General features: G+C 46.0%; 1 protein-coding gene across 1 annotated transcript; it reads left to right on the top strand.

The window, feature by feature from the left end:
* The first annotated feature begins 503 nt into the window (after positions 1-503).
* On the top strand, positions 504-7,360 carry C12H2orf78 (chromosome 12 C2orf78 homolog). The gene is made up of 4 exons (XM_063139450.1): positions 504-541; positions 3,354-3,538; positions 3,899-4,030; positions 5,271-7,360. Exons 1-4 carry the CDS (start codon positions 504-506, stop codon positions 7,358-7,360), a joined length of 2,445 nt encoding a protein of 814 aa, XP_062995520.1.
* Positions 7,361-17,202: the final 9,842 nt, after the last annotated feature.

Below are 17,202 nucleotides of genomic sequence, written 5' to 3'. Positions count from 1 at the left end.
CTTTGTTAAAAAGCCATGACTTTACTTGGTGCCGGAATAAAGTCAGCGTCGGTGCCAGTTGGGCCTCTAAGGGGAGGTCATTCCATAGCCGGGGCGCCACAACAGAGAAAGCCCTCTCCCATGTCCCACCATAGCATATGTCTTGTGTTGGTGGGACGTGGAGGAGGGTTCCTCCAACAGATCTCAAGTCTCAGGCAGGCATACACACACACACGCAAACACACACACACACACACACACACACACACATACCCTTGTTTGCAAGTACTTTCTCCCTTGCTGCCATTTCTGCCTAGGATTCCCTACTAGAACACCTGCTCCAAGCCACCACTTTCATGGAAACATAATGTTGGAAGGAATCTCGGAAGTCACTCAGTCCAGCCCCTTGCTCAGTGAAGGATCTGCTAGTCTTCCATTCAAACAAAAGCCAAAAGGGACTTCAAGTGATTATGTTTGAAAACATCTCAGCATCCCAGATTAGGCCTTTCTCTCTAGAGGTCAGGATGGAGAACATTGATTGTGAAGATGTGTTTCCTACCAGGTAGGGTGAACCACTAACTCTTCCCTGCCTAGCTCAGTTCTTGGTGGCAGCCCTTGGTCTGCTCTTCCAGCTTCCACCATGACATCATCTTTCATCATCATATTCCACTTTGAATATTCTCCTTGCCCCCACCTCACAATCCCCAGGGTTACCATAGGGACGGACATAAACAATTTTGCATCATCGCAATCCTATTCCTTACTGGACATTTGATCAGTTAGGAGCGTTGGAGTTAGTCTCTTCAGAGATTGGCAAATATTTTTGACAGTCGCCTTATCTGGAAATTTGCTTTCGTGATGGCAGGTAGGAAATTGTGCCCTCTTGGCATTTAGAAGGATCCTTCTCTTTTCCAGGGGGCTGATGGAGAGACAACAGCTGTGAGATAACGGATCCATAGTTCATGGTGGATAAAGTTTTGGGGCAGGTTAGAGAAGGTAAAATGTGAGAGCAGCGATAAGAGAAAGTGGAACAAGGAAGAAGCAACTCCACAGCCATAGTCTTGGGCACAATCCAGCAAAATCAGCCATGACCCCCCCCCCAGTCCCAGCAATGCCAAGGGGCTTCAGTTAGCCATGCCTAAGGGTAGCACCGGACTTTCAGTGGGAATTAGTCTTGACTAACATTTGCTGTGCCCTCAATGACTTCATTTCATTCTGACGCATTGGTTTACTTATTTCTGTACTACAATAAAGGTACAAAGCACTTTACAGAGTAGAATAAGCAAACTAGACAGATCCCTGCCCCAAGGAGTTGCAATGTAAATTTTGCCAGTGGGAGCAACGACACAGGAAGATGAGGAAATGCACACAGACTATGGCAGGTCCTACTTCGTTTTGGTCAAGGAGGTGCGTTTTAAAGCTGACCGAAGTGGTGCCAATTCTGTAGAAAACATTAACGCAATCTGCCCTCTCCTCATGTGGTCCCAGGCTTTCCAACTAGCATTAAGGGATAATTAAAAACAAACAAACAAACATCTCCCACAGGGCTGTGGAACAGGGCAGGAGACTTTGGGGCAGTTCAGAGTGGTAGAGTCAAGAATGGACATGTGAATAAAGTCATCCATGAATGGATTCCTGAAAAGGCTTTAAAAGACAACCCCTCCGGCTGGGGTTTCCCATGTCTGTAACTGCACGCCACATGGTAGCTTTCGAGAAAGTGTCCTAGGGAGCTGGGAGCTCTTCCGTTTTAATTATTCCAGAGCAAAAACTTCTAGAAAGACAAAGAATGTTGGGAGAAGAGTAATCTTTAAATAAATAGTGCTCTGTATCAAGAATCGTTCATAGTTTTAATAGGTGAATTTAAAAAGAGAGGTTTATTTAGCTGGTGCCCACGTCTGCACGAAATATTCAGATTAATCCATTCACATTTGGGAGAAGCCTTCAGTGTACACAAATGCATATTTCTCATGCTTGTTGTGGTTTGACTTACTCTTGGGCTCCGCTAACGGACTCCCCTCCCAGCACTTTCCGTTCAGGCCAACTGCCCGTCCCTTTGGACTCCTTTCACATCATAACATTCTGTGGCTTGGTAGAATCTTGGGGTTACCGTGGGGACAGCAGTAATCCAGTCCATAAGGTCCCAGTTTCATGGGTCCCTTTTTACTGGAAGCTGGCTTGAGTCAACTCCTCAGAACAGGTTGCTCTGAGGACTTGTCAAAATATTTTTGCCTTGATAATACTGGCAAAGTTGCTTAAAGAGATCAGAACTATCAATTTCATCATCATCGTCGTCGTCGTCGTCGTCATTGTTATCATCATCATCAAGAAATCTTTCTCAAAAAGGACTCAATCCAATTTACAAGTTTAAAACACAACATTTAAAGAAATTAACCATTCAAATTACACTGCCCCATAAAAAACTAAAACATTAATGACAACCATAAACAGTTCAATTGACTTATGAAACAGCCCATCCTATTGCCAGCACATGCATATTAAGACAGCAAAGTCTTAATATAGTGCTGACAAGACGACAATGTTGGTACGAGGTGGACCTTGCTGAGAACGTTCCACTATTGGGACAACCACCAAAAAGGCTTTTTTCCTCGTTGCCATCTCTTGGACTTCCCTTGGAGAAGGTATTCAGAAGGTAAGTGTCTTGAGCATCAACCCCTCACAAAAACACAAAAAAACTTTATGGGAGCCTTGTGAGGACCACTGAAATGATGTCTGTGAACACTCAAGACCAGCTAAATCTATTCAATTGCCCTAAGGGCTGACAGTTGCTCAGGCTGATCAAGAGGTACAATTGTTAATTCCCCTGCCCATTTCATTTGTGTTATAGATCAAGCCCCAAATCCACAGCCACAGGAAGGCTCAAACCGTCAACCTCAGAGCATCCCAGTGGTGACTGCCAGCTCTACAGTGGGAGGAGGTCCTCACAACATCTATGGAACATCCATGCCATGTCTGAGCTCCGCCTGGCTGCAGCCTTCAATCTCAGCTCTGCCCGTCCGGCTGAACCCAGGGAGTGCCAGCACCTACAGCTCCCTGCCTCCACAAACATCTCACCTGCAGGGAGTTTTGAGGAATCAGAATCAGCTGCAGATTCCCAGCTCAGCAGTTCTTTACCCTCCTGCCCATGGGTGGGGAGCCACTGGCCACCTCCCTGGGCCGTTCTATGGGCCACCAACATCTCAGTACAGAGGCCTTCCCAGTGCCAGCCCCGTGGAGCAGCTGTATGCCCCCTCCCACTTCCATCCTGGGGCCAGTCTTCAGCTAGTGCAGATACAGCCTCCCAGGCAAGGACATGTCCAGCCAGCCTCTTTCCAGCCTCCGTACAACCATGTGACCTTGGCCTCCATACCTTTTAGAGAGAGGAATCCCGTCATTCAGGCGGACAGAGCTGTCCCTGCATCACCAGCCCCAAACAACAAAGTGGTTTTGGTTCTCAAAGAGGTGGAGCCACGAACCGTTGTGACACCTGCTCCAGATAGTGGGTGTTACGCAGCACCATCAAAACCCAGCAATGCCAGAGCAACAGAAGCAGGCTCCACAGGTATGGATGATCTTTGCAAGGAGTGCATTCACCTTCTGAAGGGTATCTCCTGTTGCTTACGTGCTTCTCTTAGCCGTATAGTTACCAAGGTTTTTCAGAGGGATTTGTCCACACTCTCCTGTTCTTTTCTGGACGTTTTTGGTACATATTGATCTCTGGGGTGATAATCCAAACTAGGCCTAGCCAATGTGCCCAGGGACTGGCACATGTACTCTAAGATTCACCTCTGGAGCTTGTGCAATGTGACTGCCTTCTCTGGCAGATGGCATCTGTTGTCTTCTGGACAGCATTGAATGAGTTTCTGAGTGTCAGAATGCTTGAAAACTGGTATTCTATGGGAATTTCATTCTCTTGTTCCAGGGTTTGAAGCTTCACAAGGAAACGAGGGGACAGCATCAGAAATCATCCACTTGACAGGTGTTCCGACATTTCAGGGGCCCCAGGAACCAGTTCTATTAAATCAAGCCCGAGTTCAGAACACTGCACTGAATGGTGAGTGTTGAAAATTCAGATGACGAATCTCTACCCCAGTGTGGTTTGCTGGTTGTATGCCTCTTCAGGGCACAGTCTCACCAACTTTTCCTAATGTCAGTTTCCTTTGGGCCTTGAGGAATGCAGCTCACTGAGGATCTCTATTAGGGGATGGAAAATGCGCAGATAATTAACAGGGACCTGCTGGACCCAACTAATTTGCAGGATTTCCCCTGCTTTATTTCCTTTCCCAATATTGTGTGTTTCTTTATTTAATGTTGAGATTTTAAAATTGCCCCCCACCAGAAAGAGAAACACGAAAGGCATAAATAGGGTAAACTGGCAACAGCTTTATTAACATGACATAGTCGGCAACTAGAGGAAACAGCTTAATCAACAGCTAACAGCTTTCCAGTCCAGGCCCCTTTATTTCAGGTGAGAGGTGGCAGAACAATTCTCCTGCTTTCCACCTGATCTGGGCAATTCCCCTCTCTTGAAGCCTCAGGGACACTCCCTCCCTGCCTACACTGGAACTGCCAGCAATACCGAAAGGAAGATGGCCCATCAGCCACATTAAGGACAGCAAGGCTCCCCCACCTCCTCCACAGCATGAAGTAGGTGAAAAGGGAGCTGACTAGATGCCAGTTGCAAGGCTTCCCAAAAAGTCCTGCTTAGCCCCAGAACCAGTGATTCCTCCCATGGCGCACTGCCTATGGAGGGTTGCGTGAGAAATGGTCTGAGGAGGTTGGAGGCAGATCGTCCCATGTTTCTGAGGGGAGACTCTTCAAGTCCTTGAAAAGTCGTCACACAGAGGAGGGCTAGGATCTCTTCTCGATCATCCCAGAGTACAGGACACGGAATAACAGGCTCAAGTTACAGGAAGCCAAATTGCGGCTGGACAGCAGGAATAACTTCCTGACTGTTAGAGCAGTACGACAGTGGAACCAGTTATCTAGGGAGGTTGTGGGCTCTCCCACACTAGAGGCCTTCAAGAGGCAGCTGGACAACCCTCTGTCAGGGATGCTTTAAGATGGATTCCTGCATTGAGCAGGGGGTTAGACTCAATGGCCTTATAGGCCCCTTCCAACTCTACTATTCTATGGCTCTCCTGTACAGGGGGTAGGGGAATCCCATCCCACAGAGGACCAGTGAGCAGGTGGAGCACCTCTCTAAATTATGGGAATGTGAGAGTTGCTGACACTTTCTCCCAGCAAAGTAGATTCTTTCTCTTGTAATCATGGGCTTGTTCTCTCTCTTTCAGTGTTGGACACTCATCCTGGCGCACAGAGGGACCTGCAGCCAACTCCCCCCAGGCCAGAAGGTGAAGGCTCAATGGATGTGATCCAGCTTCCAGATCTGCTTAATGAGCTTCCTGACATTGAGCAGCTGATGGCAACCATTGAGCCTCTCCTTTCGGATTGCCTGTTCCCATCTCTGGGCCGTAAGGAGGAGGCAGAAGAGAAAACCACAGAGTCCTGCCTCCCAGAGGAAGCTGTGGAGATAGCAGAGTCCCAAAGAGTCAGCAGCCAATCCCAGGATCTCTTGGGATTGGCTTTGGGCACTCTGGATAGCACAATACCTGAAGAGACTCATATCTGTCTGCCAACTGGTCAAGAGCTGCACACAACCAAACTCCGTAGCTCAGATGACAAAGATTCAGGGGTGCCAGGATCCCAGCAGTCATGCCTCCGGGCACATGAAATGAATCCTAGAGTGCCCACAGCCTACAAGGGCTCAGCTATTGAGTTAAAGGAGGCCAGAATAGTACTAGTCCCACTATTTCAACAGGAGAAAAAAATGGACAAGTCCATAGGGACACCCATCCCAGGCCCAATTTACATAGTTGATGATGGCAGCTCTCCAGCTGCAAAGCCAAAGGATACGGGGAAAAACAAGAGGCGAAAGTCTCAGACCAGTAAGTGCAAAAGTCCAGATGATGGAAAACTGAGCCATGAAGGGAGGCCACATGAGATTATCAGGAAACGAAAATGTAATGATCCCGGATCGAAAAACGTCAGCAAAATCCCCAGGATCTCTGTGGAGCCAGGAGCCAGTAAATTGAATTCTGATAAAAGCCAGTCCAATCATCTACCTTCAAAGGCACCTCAGACTAAGGGGAAAAGAAAAGTGGTTTCATTTGAAGGAGAACTTTTACAAAAAAGCCCTGGAACAAATCGGGAGTCAGATATATCTAAATGCTCAAAATATGAGGGAACAGAAAGCACTCTGGGAGGTGAGAAAAAATGGACCAGCCACAAGCATGGGAACAAGACACCACAGAACGTGCTATCTGAGGCAAAGGGAGGGAAAAAGCTTCCCCAGAAGAGAGACCAAACATTGCCAAAGAAGGGGAAAATAGAAGTCTCTGTATCCGGACCTGATCTTTTGAGAAAACTACAGAAAAGTCTTGAGGTAGACCTGAGCAGTTCCCAATCCAACAATTTGCAGACAAGTAAGAATGATTCAAAGTACGGGGGAAATCAGTCACAAGGCAAAGGCAAGGCAAAGGTAGACGTGAATCTCCCTGCGGTTAAAGGGGTGAAAAAAGATGCCCAAATGGAACGGGAAAAGGCTTTGAAGCAAATGCCTAGGAGCAATCTAGCTTTGCGCATGATGGACTCTGTGCAGGTCTTCTACCCCCTGGGGAAGAACAAAGCTCCATCCACCCATATTAAGAAGATTCCTCCAATTAGTGCTTCCAGCACAATCCCCGAAAAGCCGTCCACCGCAACAGCAAGACCTCCGTCTAAACCACTTGCAAGGCCGCCACCTAGCTCACTATCCAAAGCACCACCTGGCTCCTTGCCAAAGGCCCCATCCAGTTCACTGATGAGACAACAACCAGCTTTACTGGCTAAGCCACTGGTACAGCCAGTGAGGAAGCCAGGGCCGAAACTGATGCTTGACCCATCATTCCTGCAACCATATGAGCCAAAGCCATCGTCCTCTCAGGTCTCCCAAGCCAGCGGGCGGAGAGCGCAGGCCAGAGGGGCTGGGAAAACTGCTGGTCTCTCTTCCAGGCCAGCTGTTGTTGTAGCAGGATGCGGGTGGACACCCATCAGCGCGTGCTCCTCGACGCTCGTGAAACGTCAGCCTCCGGGTGACGACCCTTCTGCATCCCCACCGTACGAAGGGGCGACATTCATCCCGTGGAGAACGCCCCCTGATGACCTGGAAATCTCGGAACCTATAACAGAAGAACAACGACCCATCAGAGAAATGATGAAGCGACGAGCTCAGAGGGAGAGGGAGGAGGCAGCGCGCTGGACATCGGTGGGGCGAGTGCAGTTTTTTGTGGCGCGGGAGAAAGAAATGGACATATCCATTCGGTACGGCTACCCTCGGCGGTAATGAGCACAAGCGCCCCGCTTTATTGACCAGGAGGGCGAACAGAAGAGTCACTTCTTCATAATTTCCCTTTTTGCACTAAACTGTCATCTTAATTATGAATCTTATTGTTGTTTTTATATAAGGGCCGGTAAAATGTCCGTATCTGCTTCAGTTCAGTATATTAAAAGCTTGAAAGCAGTATATTAGAAGCATTGGACTGGCTTCTATATTAGGACTTATTGTATGTTTATATCTCCTTTACATATTTCAGTGTTTAAATCTATAGCTGGGCTCCTTAATGTTTAGATCAATTTTCCTACTAGAGATCATAATGGCACATATAAATTAATATTTATATATGCATTTATTATTATTATTTACCTTGAGTGCTTGCTCTATTGCTTTATTCAATTTATATCGTTATGCCTAGTTTTTATTTAATAACACTTTTTACATTCTATGAATGAAACTTATTTCTACTTCTTTTGAAGATCATTTTATATTATATAATTGTATATTTATACACACATAAAATAATATTAGTATTATAAAAGTATTGTTGAATAAAGTTAATATTATGATCTTTTTATATGCTTTACACTTAATATTTCCTACTAGTTATGTTCCTTTAAACAATTTCATATGAATTGCATTACAGGCATGAAAGTGATTCATATTCTAGGTTATATTTTAATGTATTAAAATCTTTATTTGTGGATTATGTTAAAAATGATAAAAGTAGTTAGATTTCTTTTGTCATGTTTATATTATGTTGGTATTTTATTACAGGGATGGAAGAGGTATTATTTGTTTTATTTTATTAAAGAGCTGCTTGTACATCCCTTTACCTGTGTGTGAGCCATGTTGAATTCAATGGGAGTTACTTCTGAGTAGACAGGTATAGAATTTACCCATCGTTCTGATTTGCCCCCGCTTTGGGATTAGAATTTCAGTTCCTACTTCTACCTGATTAACCTTATTAGCAGGAATAAAAATAAGCTTACCATAGACTTCCAACGAGATAGACGTATTTACCCATCCTAGGATGTCAAGTCTGATTAAAGAAGTCTTGCTGAAGTGTGTGTGTGTGGGGGGGGTTGTAATCAATTAATTGATTAATTAGTCAAATCTGCATAATAGCTTATGACTAGGTCAACAGTTTTGAGGGGAAAGGATTCTCTTTATTTCTGATGATGCTATTCTATGACTCTATTCTGTCAGGGATGCATTAGGGTGGATTCCTGCATTGAGCAGGGGGTTGGACTCGATGGCCTTGTAGGCCCCTTCCAACTCTGCTGTTCTATGATGCTATGATTCTATGATTCTATGCGTTGCAGCAGGTAGCGTTTCACAGGGGCCACAGTTATCTTCATGTTTGTTGCTTCCATACCTTAAAAAAGAATGGTCCTATCCTCATGGGAACACAAGCACCTTTCAATCCCAGTTGTGCTAAATCAGGAGTCCCAGGTTTTTGGGGCCTGTGGGCACATCTGGCCTTTGAAAAACACTCTCTGTGAGTGGCTAGTTACAAACTGGATGCCGGAGGGGGAAGTGGCCAGTCAAAACACCTTGGGAGTGGAACTTTCTGTCTCATAAGAACATCAGAAGAGCCCTGATGCTGGATCAGACTGAGGGTCCATCTAGTCCAGCACTCTGTTCACACAGTGGCCAACCAGCTGTCAGCCAAGAACCAACAAAGCAGGAAATGGTGCAACAACACCCTCCCACTCATGTTCCCCAGCTATGTTCCCAAATATCATTTTTAGGTGCAGTGACCAGAACCGTACACAGTATTCTAAGTGTGGTGACACCATAGATTTGTATACAGGCAGTATAATACTGGCAGTTTTATTCTCAATCCCTTTTCTTATAATGCCTAACATGGAGTTTGCCTTCTTTACAGCAGCCGCACACTGGGTAGATATTTTCATCGAGCTTTTCCACCACAATCCCAAGATCTCTTTCTTGTTCGGTCACTGCCAGCTCTAATCCCATTGGGTTATACTTGAAGTTGGGGTTTTTTGCCCCAACGTGCATCACCTTACACTTGCTTACATTGAACCGCATCTGCCATTCGGACGCCCACTCTCCCAGCTTGGAGAGATCCCTTTGGAGCTCTTCACAATCCCTTTGTGTTTTAACAACCTAAAATAATTTGGTGTCATTAATAAACTTGGCCACTTCACTGCTCACTCCTAATTCCAGATCATTGATGAACAAGTTGAAAAGAATTGGTCCCAATCCCAATCCCTATGGGACCCCACTTACTTCCCTCCATCGGGAGTATTGACCATTTATTCCTACTCTCTGCTTTCTGTCCTTTTAGCTTCATCACACCAGGGTTATACTGTGCAATCACTGCGAATTGCGTGCAAAGTTTATAATCTGCTTTGAACGTGAAGTACTCCCATGCATCCTACTTTAATTGTGCTTCATATATAAAAGAATCATCCTATTTTGCTACCTCTTTAGGAGCGAATCTTTTATTGTTCTCCGAACGGCCACTGGGGGCGCAGGATGATTTGAAATGTTTAAAGTACAAATTAAACAAAAGCTTACATCTGCGTAAGTTTTAAAGCTAAAGACACCAAAATAGGCACAGTAACAGATATTAAGGAGGGCTTTAAGCATACCAAATTTGAATCAGATTGGGTCATCTGTTGATTTTTTATTATTTTTTTACATTTCTCCTTTCCTGGTATGCAAAGAATCTTAAGAGTGCTGCTGCCCGGGGTGTGATTTAGCTAACAACACCAATGACAGATTTACACTATGGGGATAATTTGAGGGAAATGGGTACGTGGGATGTAGACCTTAAAATACTGGGAGAATAAAAGGGTCTTCACCTGGCTTCTAAAAGAATATAGTGAAGGTGCCAGGCGAACCTCCTTAGGGAGCTCATTCCACAGCCGGGGTCCCACAGCAGAGAAGGCCCGACTCCTGGTATCCATCTGCCTCACTTCCGTTGGCAGGGGCAAACGGAAAAGGACCCCTGAGGATGACATTGGGGTCCGGGCAGGTACGTACATATGGGAGGAGGCATTCCTTCAGATAGCCTGGCCCCAAGCCATTTAGGGCTTTAAATGTTCATACCAGCACTTTGAATCAGGCCCGGACCTGGGCTCTGTTAACTTGGAACCCCCCAACCGAGAATCTTTTCCAAACATATGCCAAAGTTTTGTGCTAGTCTAGTGGATGAGAAAAATTTCACGTTCTCAGATCCCCTCCAAACCAGTGCCAACGTTTTGTGCTAGTTTTGTGCCATTTTGTGCCGCAAACCCCGAGTTTTGTGCCGCCACAGGAAGCTGGGAAACGACATACCTTAGGTGTGGTCTGGTGGATGAGAAAAATTTCACATTCTCCGATCCACTTCAAACTGGTGCCAAAAATTAGTGCTAGTTTTGTGCTGTTTTGTGCCACAAACCCCGGGTTTTGTGCCGCATCCTAAAGTGTGAAAACGACATGACCTTAGGTGTGGTCTAGTGGATGAGAAAAATTTCACGTTCTCAGATCCCCTCCAAACCAGTGTCAATGTTTTGTGCTAGTTTTGTGCTGTTTTGTGCCGCAAACCCCGAGTTTTGTGCCGCCCCAGGAAGCCGGGAAACGACATACCTTAGGTGTGGTCTGGTGGATGAGAAAAATTTCACATTCTCAGATCCACTCCAAACCAGTGCCAAAGTTTTGTGCTAGTTTTATGCCGTTTTGTGCCACAAACCACGGGTTTTGTGCCGCCCCAGGAAGCCGGGAAACGACATACCCTTAGGTGTGGTCTGGTGGATGAGAAAAATTTCACATTCTCCAATCCACTTCAAACTGGTGCCAAAAATTAGTGCTAGTTTTGTGCTGTTTTGTGCCACAAACCCCGGGTTTTGTGCCGCATCCTAAAGTGTGAAAACGACATGCCCTTAGGTGTGGTCTAGTGGATGAGAAAAATTTCACGTTCTCAGATCCCCTCCAAACCAGTGCCAAAGTTTTGTGCTAGTTTTGTGCCGTTTTGTGCCACAAACCCCGAGTTTTGTGCCACCACCAACAGCTGTGTATTGATACTTCAATCGGGGGTTCGTAGTTAAAACACCAAAAAATGAACTTTGTCATAGAACCTCCAAACCGGTGCCAAAGTTTTGTGCTAGTTTTGTGCCGCAAACCCCGAGTTTTGTGCCGCCCCAGGAAGCCAGGAAACGACATACCTTAGGTGTGGTCTGGTGGATGAGAAAAATTTCACAATCTCCAATCCACTCCAAACTGGTGCCAAAAATTAGTGCTAGTTTTGTGCTGTTTTGTGCCACAAACCCCGGGTTTTGTGCCGCATCCTAAAGTGTGAAAACGACATGCCCTTAGGTGTGGTCTAGTGGATGAGAAAAATTTCACGTTCTCAGATCCCCTCCAAACCAGTGCCAACGTTTTGTGCTAGTTTTGTGCCGCAAACCCCGAGTTTTGTGCCGCCCCAGGAAGCCAGGAAACGACATACCTTAGGTGTGGTCTGGTGGATGAGAAAAATTTCACAATCTCCGATCCACTCCAAACTGGTGCCAAAAATTAGTGCTAGTTTTGTGCTGTTTTGTGCCACAAACCCCGAGTTTTGTGCCACCACCAACAGCTGTGTATTGATACTTCAATCGGGGGTTCGTAGTTAAAACACCAAAAAATGAACTTTGTCATAGAACCTCCAAACCAGTGCCAAAGTTTTGTGCTAGTTTTGTGCCGTTTTTTGCCACAAACCCCGAGTTTTGTGCCGCACCAGGAAGCCAGGAAATGACATACCCTTAGGTGTGGTCTGGTGGATGAGAAAAATTTCACGTTCTACAATCCACTCCAAACCGGTGCCAAAGTTTTGTGCTAATTTTGTGCCGCAAACCCCGAGTTTTGTGCCGCCCCAGGAAGCTGGGAAACGACATACCCTTAGGTGTGGTCTGGTGGATGAGAAAAATTTCACGTTCTCCGATCCACTCCAAACTGGTGCCAAAAATTAGTGCTAGTTTTGTGCCGTTTTGTGCCACAAACCCCGGGTTTTGTGCCGCATCCTAAAGTGTGAAAACGACATGCCCCTTAGGTGTGGTCTAGTGGATGAGAAAAAATTCACTTTCTCAGATCCACTCCAAACCAGTGCCAAAGTTTTGTGCTAGTTTTGTGCCGTTTTGTGCCCCAAACCCTGAGTTTTGTGCCACCACCAACAGCTGTGTATTGATACTTCAAGCGGGGGTTCGTAGTTAACACACCAAAAAATGAACTTTGTCATAGAACCTCCAAACTGGTACCAAAGTTTTGTGCTAGTTTTGTGCCGTTTTATGCCACAAACCCCGAGTTTTGTGCCGCCCCAGGAAGCCGGAAAACGACATACCCTTAGGTGTGGTCTGGTGGATGAGAAAAATTTCACGTTCTACAATCCACTCCAAACCGGTGCCAAAGTTTTGTGCTAGTTTTGTGCTGTTTTGTGCCACAAACCTCGGGTTTTGTGCCGCATCCTAAAGTGTGAAAACAACATGCCCTTAGGTGTGGTCTAGTGGATGACAAAAATTTCACGTTCTCCGATCCACTCCAAACTGGTGCCAAAAATTAGTGCTAGTTTTGTGCCGTTTTGTGCCACAAACCCCGGGTCTTGTGCCGCATCCTAAAGTGTGAAAACGACATGCCCCTTAGGTGTGGTCTAGTGCATGAGAAAAATTTCACGTTCTCTGATCCACTCCAAACTGGTGCCAAAAATTAGTGCTAGTTTTGTGCCATTTTGTGCCACAAACGCCGAGTTTTGTGCCGCCCCAGGAAGCTGGGAAACGACATACCTTAGGTGTGGTCTGGTGGATGGGAAAAATTTCACGTTCTCCGATTCACTCCAAACTGGTGCCAAAAATTAGTGCTAGTTTTGTGCCGTTTTGTGCCACAAACCCCGGGTTTTGTGCCGCATCCTAAAGTGTGAAAACGACATGCCCTTAGGTGTGGTCTAGTGGATGAGAAAAATTTCACGTTCTCAGATCCCCTCCAAACCGGTGCCAAAATTTTGTGCTAGTTTTGTACCGTTTTGTGCCCCAAACCCCGAGTTTTGTGCCACCACCAGCAGCTGTGTATTGATACTTCAATCGGGGGTTCGTAGTTAAAACACCAAAAATGAACTTTGTCATAGAACCTCCAAACCAGTGCCAAAGATTTGTGCTAGTTTTGTGCCGTTTTTTGCCACAAACCCCGAGTTTTGTTCTGCCCCAGGAAGCCAGGAAACGACATACCCTTAGGTGTGGTTTGGTGGATGAGAAAAATTTCACGTTCTACAATCCACTCCAAACTGGTGCCAAAAATTAGTGCTAGTTTTGTGCCGTTTTGTGCCACAAACCCCGGGTTTTGTGCCGCATCCTAAAGTGTGAAAACGACATGCCCTTAGGTGTGGTCTGGTGGATGAGAAAAATTTCGTGTTCTACAATCCACTCCAAACTGGTGCCAAAAATTAGTGCTAGTTTTGTGCCGTTTTGTGCCACAAACCCTGGGTTTTGTGCCGCATCCTAAAGTGTGAAAACGACATGCCCTTAGGTGTGGTCTAGTGGATGAGAAAAATTTCACGTTCTCCGATCCACTCCAAACTGGTGCCAAAAATTAGTGCTAGTTTTGTGCCATTTTGTGCCACAAACGCCGAGTTTTGTGCCGCCCCAGGAAGCTGGGAAACGACATACCTTAGGTGTGGTCTGGTGGATGAGAAAAATTTCACGTTCTCCAATTCACTCCAAACTGGTGCCAAAAATTAGTGCTAGTTTTGTGCCATTTTGTGCCACAAACCCCGGGTTTGGTGCCGCATCCTAAAGTGTGAAAACGACATGCCCTTAGGTGTGGTCTAGTGGATGAGAAAAATTTCACGTTCTCAGATCCCCTCCAAACCAGTGCCAAAGTTTTGTGCTAGTTTTGTGCCGTTTTGTGCCCCAAACCCCGAGTTTTGTGACACCACCAACAGCTGTGTATTGATACTTCAAGCGGGGGTTCGTAGTTAACACACCAAAAAATGAACTTTGTCATAGAACCTCCAAACTGGTACCAAAGTTTTGTGCTAGTTTTGTGCCGTTTTATGCCACAAACGCCGAGTTTTGTGCCACCCCAGGAAGCCGGGAAACGACATACCCTTAGGTGTGGTCTGGTGGATGAGAAAAATTTCACGTTCTACAATCCACTCCAAACCGGTGCCAAAGTTTTGTGCTAGTTTTGTGCCGCAAACCCCGAGTTTTGTGCCCCCCCTTGAAGCTGGGAAACGACATACCCTTAGGTGTGGTCTGGTGGATGAGAAAAATTTCACGTTCTCCGATCCACTCCAAACTGGTGCCAAAAATTAGTGCTAGTTTTGTGCTGTTTTGTGCCACAAACCCCGGGTTTTGTGCCACATCCTAAAGTGTGAAAACGACATGCCCTTAGGTGCCAAAAATTAGTGCTAGTTTTGTGCCGTTTTGTGCCACAAACCCTGGGTCTTGTGCCACATCCTAAAGTGTGAAAACGACATGCCCCTTAGGTGTGGTCTAGTGGATGAGAAAAATTTCACTTTCTCAGATCCACTCCAAACCAGTGCCAAAGTTTTGTGCTAGGTTTGTGCCGTTTTGTGCCGCAAACCCTGAGTTTTGTGCCACCACCAACAGCTGTGTATTGATACTTCAAGCGGGGGTTCGTAGTTAACACACCAAAAAATGAACTTTGTCATAGAACCTCCAAACAGGTACCAAAGTTTTGTGCTAGTTTTGTGCCGTTTTATGCCACAAACCCCGAATTTTGTGCCACCCCAGGAAGCCGGGAAACGACATACCCTTAGGTGTGGTCTGGTGGATGAGAAAAATTTCACGTTCTCCGATTCACTCCAAACTGGTGCCAAAAATTAGTGCTAGTTTTGTGCCATTTTGTGCCACAAACCCCGAGTTTTGTGCCGCCCCAGGAAGCCAGGAAACGACATACCCTTAGGTGTGGTCTGGTGGAGGAGAAAAATTTCACGTTCTACAATCCACTCCAAACCGGTGCCAAAGTTTTGTGCTAGTTTTGTGCCGCAAACCCCGAGTTTTGTGCCGCCCCAGGAAGCTGGGAAACGACATACCCTTAGGTGTGGTCTGGTGGATGAGAAAAATTTCATGTTCTCCGATCCACTCCAAACTGGTGCCAAAAATTAGTGCTAGTTTTGTGCCGTTTTGTGCCACAAACCCTGGGTTTTGTGCCGCATCCTAAAGTGTGAAAACGACATGCCCCTTAGGTGTGGTCTAGTGGATGAGAAAAATTTCACTTTCTCAGATCCCCTCAAAACCAGTGCCAAAGTTTTGTGCTAGTTTTGTGCCGTTTTGTGCCGCAAACCCTGAGTTTTGTGCCACCACCAACAGCAGTGAATTGATACTTCAAGCGGGGGTTCGTAGTTAACACACCAAAAAATGAACTTTGTCATAGAACCTCCAAACTGGTACCAAAGTTTTGTGCTAGTTTTGTGCCGTTTCATGCCACAAACCCTGAGTTTTGTGCCACCCCAGGAAGCCGGGAAACGACATGCCCTTAGGTGTGGTCTAGTGGATGAGAAAAATTTCACGTTCTCAGATCCCCTCCAAAACAGTGCCAAAGTTTTGTGCTAGTTTTGTGCCGTTTTGTGCCCCAAACCCCGAGTTTTGTGCCAACACCAACAGCTGTGTATTGATACTTCAATCGGGCGTTCGTAGTTAAAACACCAAAAAATGAACTTTGTCATAGAACCTCCAAACCAGTGTCAAAGTTTTCTGCTAGTTTTGTGCCGTTTTTTGCCACAAACCCTGAGTTTTGTGCCACCCCAGGAAGCCGGGAAACGACATACCCTTAGGTGTGGTCTGGTGGATGAGAAAAATTTCACGTTCTACAATCCACTCCAAACCGGTGCCAAAGTTTTGTGCTAGTTTTGTGCCGTTTTGTGCCACAAACCGCGAGTTTTGTGCCGCCCCAGGAAGCTGGGAAACGACATACCCTTAGGTGTGGTCTGGTGGATGAGAAAAATTTCACTTTCTCAGATCACCTCCAAACCAGTGCCAAAGTTTTGTGCTAGTTTTGTGCCGTTTTGTGCCGCAAACCCTGAGTTTTGTGCCACCACCAACAGCTGTGTATTGATACTTCAAGCGGGGGTTCGTAGTTAACACACCAAAAAATGAACTTTGTCATAGAACCTCCAAACTGGTACCAAAGTTCTGTGCTAGTTTTGTACCGTTTTATGCCACAAACGCTGAGTTTTGTGCCACCCCAGGAAGCCGGGAAACGACATACCCTTAGGTGTGGTCTGGTGGATGAGAAAAATTTCACGTTCTACAATCCACTCCAAACCGGTGCCAAAGTTTTGTGCTAGTTTTGTGCCGCAAACCCCGAGTTTTGTGCCCCCCCTTGAAGCTGGGAAACGACATACCCTTAGGTGTGGTCTGGTGGATGAGAAAAATTTCACGTTCTACAATCCACTCCAAACCGGTGCCAAAGTTTTGTGCTAGTTTTGTGCCGCAAACCCCGAGTTTTGTGCCCCCCCTTGAAGCTGGGAAACGACATACCCTTAGGTGTGGTCTGGTGGATGAGAAAAATTTCACGTTCTCCGATCCACTCCAAACTGGTGCCAAAAATTAGTGCTAGTTTTGTGCCGTTTTGTGCCACAAACCCTGGGTTTTGTGCCGCATCCTAAAGTGTGAAAACGACATGCCCCTTAGGTGTGGTCTAGTGGATGAGAAAAATTTCACTTTCTCAGATCCCCTCAAAACCAGTGCCAAAGTTTTGTGCTAGTTTTGTGCCGTTTTGTGCCGCAAACCCTGAGTTTTGTGCCACCACCAACAGCAGTGAATTGATACTTCAAGCGGGGGTTCGTAGTTAACACACCAAAAAATGAACTTTGTCATAGAACCTCCAAACCAGTGTCAAAGTTTTCTGCT

The sequence above is a fragment of the Elgaria multicarinata genome, chromosome 12 (genome assembly GCF_023053635.1).
Source record: "Elgaria multicarinata webbii isolate HBS135686 ecotype San Diego chromosome 12, rElgMul1.1.pri, whole genome shotgun sequence".
In the NCBI taxonomy this organism is placed as follows: Eukaryota; Metazoa; Chordata; class Lepidosauria; order Squamata; family Anguidae; genus Elgaria; species Elgaria multicarinata.
The sequence above is the reverse complement of the archived record's forward strand: the minus strand, read 5'-3'. Positions and strand labels throughout refer to the sequence as shown.

What these genes read in the sequence shown, in the direction of transcription:
- C12H2orf78 (XM_063139450.1), top strand. Translation starts at nt 504, where the DNA reads ATGGAGAACATTGATTGTGAAGATGTGTTTCCTACCAG. An exon ending in AACAGAAGCAGGCTCCACAG is followed by an intron (nt 3,539 to 3,898) that starts GTATGGATGATC and finishes CTCTTGTTCCAG; the next exon opens with GGTTTGAAGCTTCACAAGGA. An exon ending in TCAGAACACTGCACTGAATG is followed by an intron (nt 4,031 to 5,270) that starts GTGAGTGTTGAA and finishes TCTCTCTTTCAG; the next exon opens with TGTTGGACACTCATCCTGGC.